At 58.3% G+C, this 12,632-nt stretch overlaps 1 protein-coding gene across 9 annotated transcripts in view; it reads right to left on the bottom strand.

Moving 5' to 3' along the window:
- Positions 1-10,550, bottom strand: part of DNM1 (dynamin 1) — a 44,141-nt gene extending 33,591 nt beyond the window's left edge. For 5 of the 9 annotated variants that reach the window (XM_042964223.1, XM_042964224.1, XM_042964230.1 and 2 more), the window contains exon 1: positions 10,269-10,549. In XM_042964223.1, the coding sequence (XP_042820157.1) occupies positions 10,269-10,429 (161 nt within the window). In that variant the 5' untranslated portion in view covers positions 10,430-10,549. Of the gene's footprint in view, positions 1-10,268 lie in introns of all 9 variants that reach the window. The other 4 variants (XM_042964229.1, XM_042964225.1, XM_042964228.1 and 1 more) reach the window with 1 other exon arrangement.
- Positions 10,551-12,632: the final 2,082 nt, after the last annotated feature.

Raw genomic sequence — 12,632 nt, 5'->3', positions numbered from 1 at the left:
GATGGGACTCCCCATAGAAAGCCCCCCACGCAGAGACATGGACCTTCCCTGGAGCTCTTCCCTGAGAGGCCTCCCCTGCACAGATGGGCCCACTTGGTCCCTGCCGACCTGCAGGTCAGAGGTCAACGAGGTGCCACCTAGAGGGTACGGGAGCGGCGCCCAGGGCCCAGCTGGAAGGGTGGTCAGGGGTCTGGGCCAGCCTGCCCCAAGTCACTGCCTCCCCAGGGCTACTTAAGGGACAAGCAGCTTAAGGGAAGCAGAGATTAGAGGGGCAGGGCTATGTGTGGGAGTAGAGCCCCTCCTCAGACCAGGATCTCGTGCGGCCAGGGTGGGGATGGAGGTGCCTGGGTGGGGGGAGAGGCCCCGTCTCTATCACGGCCCAGGTTCTCAGAGTGAGGCCCTCACATGGCCTGCACTCGAATCCCTGGGCTCGAATCCCGCCTTGGCCATTCTGCCGCCTGGTGCCCTTGGGCAAGGTGTTTCACTCTCTGGGCCTCAAAGCCCTCAGCTGCAAACTGGCCTTATAGAAACCGGGCATTATCCTCTAGCACACGTGGGCTGCAAGAAGGCCCAGCAGCCTGGGGGCGGGGGCATGGAAAAAGCGTCGCCTGGGTCTGGTACACAGTAGGTGCTCAGCAGCCCCCTCTCTAGGAGGGTTCCCAAATGTCACCAAGGAACACAGATCCCACAGAACCCTCTGACGGCCTCCTCCAGGCACGACTCGGATCTCTGGACTCTGACCACGAAATGTTAGATGGAAATGATGAACACGGAGGAGAAGTTTTCAGAGACCATGTCATTCCCCCATTATTGTCCAGAGGTGGGGACAGAGGCCCAGAGAGGGGCAGGGAGGTGCAATGAGGGAGGAAGTGGCCTATCGGGGCTCAGGGCTCCAGGCCCGGGCAGGTGCAAAGAGCGCCAGCGGGTTCGCACGTCCAGACTGTGAGCTCCTTTCTCCCCGCTGGACTCCTGCGCTCACCAGAGGCCTGGCACATAGTAGGTGCTCAGGCGATGCTCAAAGGACCAAGCATGGCTAAATAGCTCCATGGCTCCTGCTTCCCACCTGGACACACTGTCCCACAGCGCTCTGGTAAAGTGGGGGTTCGGGCCTGATCTGGCCTCCGGCCAGCACCACCCTGCACCTCCCACCCAGCTCCTGCTTAGGCTGAGGGAGGACAGAACAGGTGCCCGGAGAAAAGCGTGCTGGGCCCACCAGCCTCGGGGGCCACGTGGGAGGGGTGCGTGGTGGCATGCCAGCTCTCCCTGCTCATTCTGGACAGATGGTGGCTTCCCGAGGAGGCCTTGCCTTGCCATCTGCAGAGGCACCTTCAAACCTGAAGCACAGGGAGGATGAAATGCACACCCCTCAGGACCTCCGAGCGCCGCACGCTCCCTGCCTGATTTGGTGCTGTCACGCCCAGAGGGGTCCGGAGAAAGTACACCAAGCGTCCAAAGTGACCCTCCCCTACTCTACTCTCATACCTGAGATCTGTGGCCAGAGCTCAGGGACCCTGCTTCCCCCGTCCTGTGGAATGCAAAAACCACCAGAAAGCGGCATGTTTGGTCTGTACCCAGTCTTGCTTCTAAGCCTCCTGTTTCCTGGGCTTGGCCCGGCGTTGAATGTCAGCTGCCACTCAGGAGCTGTGTGGTTGTAGACACATGGCTATACCTCTCTGAACCTCAGTGTCCACATCAGTAAAATGGGTTGCTGTGAGGCTTATATAACTTGCGGCCTGAATCAATGGTAGCTATTATGGTTATAAATAATATAACTTGTCGAGCAAGCTGGGAACACGGGCTGGGCTCCCACCAAATGATGCAGCAGGGAGGAAGTTGGAAGGTGGGTCTCCCGGGGGCTGGCCGGAAGAGTGGGCGGGTGGGCCAGGATATTTCCAGCCAAATCTTGCCCCTGAAAGCGGAAGGTAAGAGAGGCGGGCAGGCTCTGAGGTGCCCTCTGAAGCACGGAGCTGGGGTGGAGGCGAGGAAGCGGGTGGGCCAAGAAATACAGTTGGGAGGAGGTGAGGCCGCCTCCAGGCAAGAAGTCCCTCTCTGTTCCCATTATCCCAGGAGGCCCCAGGCATGCCCACATCACACAGCCTGTGAATTTCCAGCTGCGGTTTGAACATTTCAGGGCAGTCCTGGCCTGGCTTCTCCTGATGCTCTGATGTCCTGAGAGCAGGCACTGGGCTGCTCCTGTTTACCAGTGTCCCCAGCCCCCAGCATGGAGCAGGGCAGGTAGCTGGCACTCGAGGTAGCCCAGCTGGCCAAAAGAATGATTTGAAGACGAGCTCCTCCAGTTTTCCCACCATCACCCTCATTGTAGAGGTGTGGAAACTGAGGCACAAGGCGGGAAAGAGTGTTGTCCAAGACCACAGTGCAAGTTGGTGACTGGGTAGGACTGGCACGCGGGGGTCTGGACTCTGAGTACACACTCTCCCCTCAGCAACCACTTTCCCTACTAAAAAAAATCCATGATCTTTCCTTTCTCCTCCTTCCCTCCTTCATCCCTTCTTTCCCTCCTTTCCAGTGTTGATGACTTTATATTTTCAAGATGGAAATAGATTTCTGTTTTGCCTCCTACTTATAAAAGTCGTATGTTCTCCCTTTGAAAACATATTCAGAAAATACACAAAATGTTTAAAAATAAAGCGCAACCATCACCCCAACACCTGGGGCTCTCCATTGTAAACATTTTATCATTTACAATAATAATCATGGCAAACACTGATGGATCGGGCGCTGCTGGTCAGGGGCTCCGCCAGGCACTTGAAAATCTGCATCATCACGAGGCTTCTTTTTGGGGTGATGGAAGTGTTTTAAAATTAGATTGTGATGATGGCTGCACAACCGTGTAAATGCACTAAAAATCATCGAGCTGCGCACCACAAACAGGTGAATTTTATGCCATGCAAGCTGTACCTCAATAAAGCTGTTTAAGAAATCTCCACCCGCTTTTATTTTTAAGATTTTATTTTTAAGGAATCTCTCCACCCAACGCAGGGCTCGAACTCACGACCCTCGGATCAAGAGTCGCATTCTTTACTGACTGAGCCTGCTTAGGTGTCCCCTGCATCCTCTTGATTGCTCCTTGCAAGGCTGGGTGAGGCTGGTGGGACGGGAGACGAGGTCAGGTACCCCTCACGTGCCCATACATGCATCGGCCGCCGGTGACACTTAAGTAGAGGCTCTGTTTGCCTAACAGCTCATCAAGGACATTCATCAGGTCATCCAATATGGAGCTACATCTGGATGCTCATTTCTTATCACCAGCAGCTTGATGTGAAAGTATCGTAGCACTACCACTAAATTATTTCCCTGCTCCGCACCTCAGTTTCCCCATCAGTGAAATGGGCACAACCCAGCAGCTCCCTCCTAGGGCTGCTGAGATCCCTGCTGTGGGAGGGTCTAATGGAGGGTGTCCATTGGTGGTGCCACACGAGCCATCTGGTGCTTGTAGGCGAGGTGCCTTGTGTGTGTGCGAGGGAGCATTTCACTCCTTCAGATTTGGGACTCGGGTCAGAGGTGAGTGCGCATTCACCTGCTGAGATTTTTCTCCCCATCCTGGCTGGTGGCCTCAGTCCCCTGTGCTCAGACCAGACACACCTGAGCCAGAGTCATGAAAGGGTTGGGGCACTAATAAACAGGTAAAATGTCCCTGGTAACTGCGGTTGGAACCGCTGTTGGCTAGGAGCCCTCAGCCCAAGGCAGTGGCCTCGCTCTTCCTCCGCAGCCCCTCATCGTGGGAGAAAACTGAGCCCTACCCCACACACCGAGGGTCAGGTCACAGGGGAGAGGGTGGTCAGGGAAGACATCCTGGAGGAGGTATTGGCTGATGTGAGACTTTGAGGATGAGCCAGTGAAGGAGGAAGACGAAGGCACGGTGAAGGTGAGGACCCATTTTTTCCCATGAACTGTAAGCTACGAGGGCGCACCTGCAGGGAGAGGCTGGACGGGAAGCGAGGCTGGGTAAGGCAGGCAGGCCTCAGGGGCCCAAATCGGGAGCAGGAGCGAGGGCTCTGTCTGGAGGGCAGGGGCCAAGGAGGGCGTTAAGCGGAGGGGATCAGATTGGGAGGCCACAGAGAGTTCCATGCTGCCGGGTGGAGGATGGGTTGGGGGCACGAGAGAAGGCTGCCCCAGGAGCTAAGACAAAGGAGGCGGCAGCTGAGACACAGAGAGGTGGGTGGGCCGGGGGCCGGATCCACAGGGTTTGGGCCCGACTCGCGTGGGGAGGATGACACAGGAGGGGAGGCCGGTCCAGGAGCCTTTGGCCAGGGCAGTGGGAAGATGCCACTTCCTTAAACGCCCTCCGAGGCCAACAGTCCTTTTCTCTGGTGCCTGTAGTAATTAATCCCAAGTTGCCAGAGCTGCCTTCCCCGTACAGCTCTTGCTCCTTTCTTGGATTCCGGTCCGGGGAGGGGTAAGGGTCCAGAGAGACAACCAGGGAGAGCAGAGGGGAAGCTGAGGGGTGTGACACGTACCCACACGGGTGGGGGTGAAGACGGTGGACGCTGACCCAGAGGCAGGAGACCGGGGCAGTTTCCTGTCCTGCCTCTAATTCCAGTGCTGTGGGGCTTCAGGCAGGTCCCTACCCTCTCTGAGCCATCTCGCCATTTGAAAACCCGGGATGATAGTCTGCCTCTCCTACTAACGGGCTGTTGGTTCCAAGAAAATAATGAGCACTGCCCTTGGACGTGGGGAATCAGGGCCCCTGCCCAGTCCTTTAGGGGGGTCGCTTTTTGGATCTCTAGAGCAAGGGGCCCCCAGGGGCCGAGGGTCCCAGCTGGAGCCTATGTACCCTTCCTAGGCCACACTGGCGTGTTCTGGAATTTCCTGTCGGTCTCAAGCCCTCCCTCAGGGTCTGACCTAACTGTTAGGGGCAGTCCCAGGCCCAAGGGGGGGATCCTTTCTGCTACCACAGACAGAGCTCAGATGTGAGGGCTGGGTGTCCACATGGGAGCCCAGGAGGCCCCTTGTGGTGCAGGCTGGAGTAAGAGACAGGGGCAGGTCGGGGAGAGGGGCCACCTGTCCCCACACTCTACCTCCCATCGCGGAGCTCTGAGGAGCCTGAAATTCTAATTCAAACCCGGTCGGCCAGGTCGTTCTGAAGGTGTGTTTGCCAAGGTGGGAGGACAGAGTGTATCGTATTCAGCAATCCCTTCGCTTGATTTGTAACTGGAATATTTAGACATATGGCACGTGGGCCTCCCTTCCCGCTCTTGTTTCACGCCTGATAACACTGTGCCCTAGACCGGCCTCCTCCGCAAAGGCCCCCCTGCATCCCCTCCCCCGAGGTTCTGACCCTCTGACCCTGGCCAAGGTCTGGGAAACTCGATTCTATTGGAGCCGGGATCAGATGCTGTCTGCCAGAGTCACCTTTCATGCCTGACTCCTTGGGGGCCACTGGGTAGGGTGGGGGTTTGGAAAAGGTGTTCTTTGGCCTGGTCTCACTGGGGCCTCCACTCCTCACTCGGTGACACTGCTGTTTGTCTGGCTTCTCGAACCCACGGGGGGCTCTTTCCCTCCTTGGGCCTTTGCTCAGGTGGGACCCTGAACCTGGAGTGTGTTCACCCCTTTGCCTGACCGGGTCCCTTTCTTGTTCATGTCCAGCCTCAATGGCCACCTCCTCGGGGGTCCACACAACAAAAGAGCTCTTTGTGTCATCTAGTGTCTGTCTGTCCTGCTCAGTTGTGAACTCCCACCCCCCACCCCCCAGCCCCCAGAGCAGGGATGGGTCCTGCTTGCTCACAGCTGTATCCCTAGGGCCTGGCACACTGTAAGTGCCCAGCAAACGTCAGTCCCCTCCGTCCCCTCCAGTCAGTGACTTTCTACCTACGATGTCTCAGATATCCCCTAATCCTCTTTGGCCTCAGTCTCCAAATCTGGGAAATGGAACCATTCAAGAGGGGCTCTCAGAGGCCAGAGACCAGCACCAAGCCTGTGCTGGGCTGAGAACGTAGAGGAAGGGGCAAGGAGGTTGGTAGGAGGCAGGGAGCCTGAGCAGGGGTAGAGGCAAGAGGCACTAGGGAAACCCAACACCTTGCCTCTCAGAGCCGCCTCCTGGCAGAAGCCCACCCACCAGACATCCTGCCCTCCCTGCACCCCGGCCTCCCAGCTGGTTCGGAAGGAACAGAACGGGCACGTCCTCTGTGCTAGGCCTTACCCTGAGTGTTTTGTGGGCATTATCTCAACACTCGGCACAGTCCCATGGGGGAGGTGCTATTATTATCCCCATTTTGCCGATGAGGAAAGAACAGCTGAGCAGGGTTTAAGAAACATGTCCAAGGTCACTCAGCTTATAAGTAGTAGAGCCGAGCTACAAACCCAGGGTCGATTCCAGAGCCCGAGCTCTCAGCCCCTCTGCCACATTCGCACCGGCCTTGGCCTCCCCAGGGACCAAGAGGGGAGGAAGGGGGGCCACTATCCACTTGTCCAGTTGACCGGGCACCAGAGCGAGGGGAGCAGAGCCTGAAAGCTTGCCCCGGGACACCCCGCTCTTGGGACTGGACAGGTGTCGCAGGGAGGGGGCACGTAGCCAGGGGCAGACAGAGGGTGGCCCGGGGCAGCAGGCATCTGCTCACAAAACGCTGGGGTGTCTTGGGCCCCCCGCACCCCTCTGTCTGCACTTACCCCGAGATGATCTCATCTACTCCCATGGGTTTAAATCTCACCTCTACTGGGACTTCCAAATTTACATTTCCAGCCCGCCTTCCCCTGAGCTTCAGGCTTGCATCACCACACGGCCCACCTTACACTTCAGACTGAACATGTTCAAAAGCAAGCTCCCGATCTTACCCCCGTGCCTGCTCCTCCCGTCCTCCGATAATGGCACCAACACCCACCCAGAGTCAAAGACACTGATGTCAGCCTTGAGTCCCCTTTCTTCACCCTCCCCATCCCCATCCCAGCAAGTCTTGTGGGGACTTCCCTCCAAAATGTCCCCTGAAGCCCACCATTCTCCGCCTCCCCACTGTGAGAGCCCTGGGCCAGGCTCCCCGACGGCTCTGGCTCACCGCAGCAGCCTCCTCCCCTGTCCCTCACCCCCTCCCCAACTTACACACTTGCTGGAGTCAGCTCAAGGCGCTCTACTACTTAAAAGCTTCTGGCAATAATGAAAATGCACCCAACTCCTCATCGTAGCCTCAGGGCCTTGTAGACCCACCCCCTGCCCATCTCTCTCTGATGCCATGTTGCCCTTGCCCACCAAACAACCAGCTACCGTGGCTCCTTTCCGTTCTTTGAACACACCAAATGTATTAGTGCCCCAGGGCCGTTGCCTTTGCTCCCTCCGCCTAGAATGCTTCCCCGTCCCATGGCTTCTCATCTCAGATGCTACCCCCTCCTAGAAACCTTCTCTGACCTCCCTGTGGAAAGCGGCCCTTCTTCCTTCCACGGGACTGACCACATTCTCCGGTTGCCTTCTTCATATACCTGTCCCTGTGTTTACTATTTCAGAGGTTTCCCCCTCTGGAATGCAAAGCTTTTGTCTTTTCCACCCTGGAATCTCCAGTGCTGTGACACTGTGGACACTCTACGAATGTCCGAGTGACTAAATGAATTAGCCTCAGTTTCCCCTTCTTTCAAAATGGGATGAAGAAAGAGCATAGGCCCAGAGAAGTCCTAGCAGCGTCCTGGGCAGCTGCGGGGCCACTTCCGTTGCACAGCTGCCAGCAGGGCCCCCCCCCCCCCGCCCCGGGGTGCCCAGGAGCCCGGGCTGGCCCGGAGCAGCCTCTGCTTCCCCTGGTGCATTTTCCACTTCCTCTCCATGGGGTGTTGGCTCCTGGGAAGCCCCAGGAGGCTGAGCGGCTGTTACCATGCTCACCAGTCTGGGGACCCAGCCCTCGGAGGAGAGGCCGGGAGCCCGTGACACCCCGCCTATCCTCCTGCAGGGCCACTGTCAGGTGCAGGAGGCATAAGAGGGCCCAGGGCTCCCGGAACAGAGTCCACATCTTGCTCCAGTCAACAAGCTAACAGCGGCTACAGTCAGCTGGGGCCTGGCTGGTCTGCTGGACAGCGAACTCCAGGAAGACAGGGGCCAGGTCTGCCCTAGCACGCATGGGTCCCCAAACCTAACTGACCATCAGCAGCTCCCTCCCAACACGGGCTTTTCCACCCAGGGACTCACCGGAGCCCTGCGCCACCCTCTCAGGAAGGCAGGGCAGCCACTGCCAGTGTTCCCATCCCACAGATGGGGAAAATGGAGGCCCATGCTCCTGCATGTCCCCGTGTCTGGTTCAGGGCCTGGTTCTCGGGGGCTCTTAAGATTGACATTAGGAACCTGGGCTTTGGAATATAATAGATGCTGTCCTTCCTGGCTGTGTGACTCTGGGTCTGTTTCCTCATCTGCAGGATGGGCACCATGGTACCTGCCTCATGGGGCTGTTGTGAGCCGTCCCGAGAAGAATGGTGTGGGGCACGCGAGAAGGGCTCAGCAGATGGGGGCTGAGGTCACCTCCCCCCCACCCCCGCCTCGGCCCAGGGCACACAGCCTGCAATAAGCAGGCGTTCAGCAAATGTTCAATGGATGAAGGTAGGACTATGATCTGTACACATAAAGTGCTGCATTTCCATGGGTGCCATTAAAGCACTAAGGCCTCTGGGCTTTACTGTCTCCAGAGTCCCCCCACTCCCTCACCCTGACTGCTGGGCCACAGGGAAGGGGCCCATCTGTGTATCTCTTGCCGGTTTGTCTCTGCAGCTCTGGGGGGGTCACATGAGCAGGAGGGGGGCTCTGTGGGAGCCGGTCCCCAAGAGACAGACGGCCTCCCCCTCTGCTGACCAGATGGGCCCAGCCGCCCCCAATGGTGGCTTTCCCATGTCTCCCAGATACACTGCTCCAGTCAGAACCCTTCCCTTGAGCCCCAGGGCTGCCCCTGGTCTTCTCAGTCATATGAGGGGCAGGAGCAACCATCCAGTCCAGCTGTCCTCATTAGAGGTGGGGAAACAGGCTCAGAGAGGGCAAGTGATTGGTCTGAGGCATCACAGCAGAACCTGGCTTGGATCCAGGATGTCTCCTTAGAACCGCTGCCCTCTGAGGGAGGGGCCTCTGCCTCCCTCGCCAGTGGCTTCCTCAGCCTGGAAGGTCACTGGGAGAAAGCTAGGGTTTCTGAAGAAGGTGAGGGAGGGACATGCCAGAGTGCGGAGGCCAGTGTCACTGCCTTCTCCCTGTCTGCCCAGCCCCCCTCCCACTCCCGGGAGAGCGTCATCCTCTTCTCAGCACGGAAAAGCCATCCCCGCGTCCATTTTATTTGGGGAGCCTGGGCAAGGGGTCACGACCCTACCTGCCCCCCTAAACCCAGGACCTTTTGTCTTTGAGGTTGCCCCCCACTCCCTGCCACCTGGCCCTCCCAGCGCCCTGTGGGATCAGAGGCAGGAGGGGGATTAGGTTCTGCAAATGGCTCCCCCCTCCCCGCCATCCTGCTTCCCTGTCTTAGTCATCTCTGCCCTCCGCCGCCTTCTCCCTCCATTACAAGCCCTCTGCCAGGCCCCGGGGAGAGCGACGGCGTCAGGCGCCCCCCACCCAGGGGCGGCGGCGGAGCCAGCGGCCGGCGGCTGGCAAGAGGATCAGAAGCGGTCTCACCGCCACCCCCATCCTGGTCCTGCAGCTCCCCCGACCCCCCCCCCCCCCCCCCCCCCCCGGCCGCTGCGCTGCGCACGGATGGCGGCGGGAGCTGCAGAGGTGTGTGTGTGTGTGTGTGTGTGTGTGTGTGTGTGTGTGTGTGTGTGAGGGGGGAGGCTGTGCCTGGTCCTTGATGCCCGGGGGCTGTGTCCTCTCCCAGGGACACAGCTGGGGAGAGGGTTCCCAGCCTTGGCCCAGGGATCCTCATGGGGGAGGGAGCTGTCTTCCGTGGAGCCCAGGGCCGGGGAGCACTGCCCCTGGGGTGCTGCCCGCTCCGGGGAACGCGGGAGCCGAAGGGAGGCGCTGAGTAATGCAGGCCCCCTTGGTGCCTATACTGGGGGAGGGGGGACCCTTTGCCAGGGTGTCTTAGCAGAGCGCCGTCTTCCCTAAAGGATGTGGCAGAGGAGGGGGGCGTGATACCGTGGCCGGTGGCTTGACGACGTTTGCGGGCAAGCGGGGGGCGCTGCTGCCCCTGAGGGGCTCTCGGGGAGGGGGGGCCGCCTCCTTCTGGCTGGAGGTGGGGAGCGCGCCGTCCGCGGGTACAGCGCCAAGGGCTGCGAGGTCGCGGTGCCGTCGGGGCTGGGGGGGTGGGGGGCGGAGGCCCGGGGGCCCGGGCGGGGGGAGTCCCCGCTCCGAGGCGCGCCGCTCCTACCTGCCGACGAAATTCTCGAGCACCGAGCTCTTGCCGGCGCTCTGGCCGCCCACCACGGCGATCTGCGGCAGGTCGAGGTCCGCGTTCTGGCCGATAGCGGAGAAGGCGTCTTGCAGCCGGTTGACCAGCGGGATGAGATCCTCCATGCCGCGGTTCCCCATGGCTGCGGCGGGCCCCGCGGGCTACGATCCGGCCGCCGCTCCGGCTCCCGGCTCCGGCTCCCGGCTCCGGCTCCGGCTCCGGCTCCGCCGCTGCAGCCGCGCGCTCCGACTGCCTGTGCCGCGGACCCCCCGCCCCTCCGGGAGTGGATCGGAGCTCTGCGTCAGGATGCCGCCAGAGGGCGCCCACGGCGCTGCGGGATGGCAGTCGTGCGCAGGTGCAGCCTGCGGCACCATGGGGATTGTAGTTTTCTTCATCTGCGGGTTTGGGGCGCTGGAGCCGTGTCTGGCGGGGGGGGCTCTGATGCTGCAAAGCGGTATCACTCCTGGAAATGGGCGAGGTGTACCCCTAGTGCCGGGCCTCTTGGATAGTGGTCATGGCTGTCTCACTCAATCTTACAGATGAGGAAACTGAGGCTTGGAAAGAGATGGGTCTCCTTCAAGGTCACAGTATCCTGACCTGGAGTTCCACTTGGCCTTATTGCTTTCTTCTACTCTGGGTTCTGATACTAATTCATGGCGGCATGCCCCTGCCCGCCTTTGGGTTTCAGTTTCCCTGTTTCTAGAAGGAGAAAGAACATTAATTCAACAAATATTTACTGAGCACCTACCAAAACCCAGTCCCTGTTGTAGGCAGTAGAGATACAGCAGTAAACAAGACCAACAAAGTCTCCACCCTTACAGATCTTACGTTGGGTGCTGGAGACAGACAGCAAACGAATAACCAGGTGAATGAAATAGTAATAGTGAAAATAGTTTATACCAATAGTGATGGAAGAAATAAACAGGATGTGAAGAGAGGTACCTGTGTTGGGTGCGCAGGTCTACTTAGCCTGGGAGGAGTTGGGTGGTTCTCTGAAAAGGTGACATTTGAGAAGAGACCTAGATGATGAGAAGGAGCCAGCCACAGGCAGATCAGGAGGGGAGAGCAGGCCAAACTGAATGAACAGCAAGTATAAGGGCCCTGACCCTCGCAAGGCCTTCTTCCGAGAGTGGGGACTTCTTGTCCTAGAGAGTGTCAGACTTTGCCCCAACCCATCGGGGTGCTGGTAAAATTTGGATTTGAATCCAGGACTCCTATCTATCTACCCTATCTATCCCTTTCACACGGAGAGACCACGGGCCGCAGGCCTAGCCATTCACCTCTGCATTTAAGAAACCTCATTTGGACAGCCCACAAAGAGTCTAGAGAAGAGAGGTCAGCATACCCTGTGCTGCTGGGCATCAGCAGGTCACCCTGTATGTGAATGTGAGGGGTGGGGGTGGGGGCCACTGCTGGGAGGGCAGCGGCCTGGGAATCAGAGACTGTCATTCATTCACCCATTTAATGCCTATTAACTGAGCCAGGCGCTATGCTAGACCCCAGAGATAAAGCAGTAGGCAAAATGAACAAAGTCCTTACCCATACGTGGAAAAAGAGAGAATGAAGCCAATGAATATGACTCTGTCAGATCGTGATGGGTGCTTTGGAAAGTAAGAAAGCTGGGGAAAGTCAGGGGCAGGGGAGTGTTTTTTAGGGTGATGAGCATAAGATTCTGGTACAAATGTAAGCAGAGACCTGAAGGAAGTAAGGAAACGACCCGCGTGGACATCTAGGTGTGGGGGGTGGGGTGGGGCTGGGGGTTCCAGGCAAGCAGAGGAAACTGAACAGACCTTGCCCCAGGAGCCTGGCCTGGGCTTTAGTCAAGCTGTGTGATTCAGGTGCTCACATGTCTCTGGGCCTCAGTTATCTAATCTGGGTAATGGGGATAATGAGAGAATAGAATCCCTGTGAGAGCCTGGCCCTGGCCTGGTGCTCAGGAGAACGTTATTAAACCAGTGCTTTGAGCCCTCCTGGCAGCTGGAGCTTCAGCTACCCACGATGCTCATCTTGAACAGCTGCTTAGAGCCAGCCACTTTATGATGTTCTGAGAACCAGAGAGGGCGGAGAGGAAGCCTGGAGTGGAGCCATTAGTTTGGGGAGGGGGTGCAGTTTACAGATGTCTGCCCGGAGGGGCACCGTCATGGCTGGGTTGTTTTCCCTAATTACAGTAGTGAAACTTACTGTAAAAGACTTTACCAAATATTTGAAAGCGTCTGGTCATCCTCCCACCCACAGATAACTGTTATTTATAGTTTTAATTATTATTATTTTACAGGGGGGAGAGAGGGGCAGAGGCAGAGAGAGAGAGAGAGAGCCAGAGAGAGAGAGAGAGACAGAGGGAAT

Source organism: Panthera tigris, chromosome D4, assembly GCF_018350195.1.
Source record: "Panthera tigris isolate Pti1 chromosome D4, P.tigris_Pti1_mat1.1, whole genome shotgun sequence".
NCBI lineage: Eukaryota > Metazoa > Chordata > Mammalia > Carnivora > Felidae > Panthera > Panthera tigris.
The sequence above is the reverse complement of the archived record's forward strand: the minus strand, read 5'-3'. Positions and strand labels throughout refer to the sequence as shown.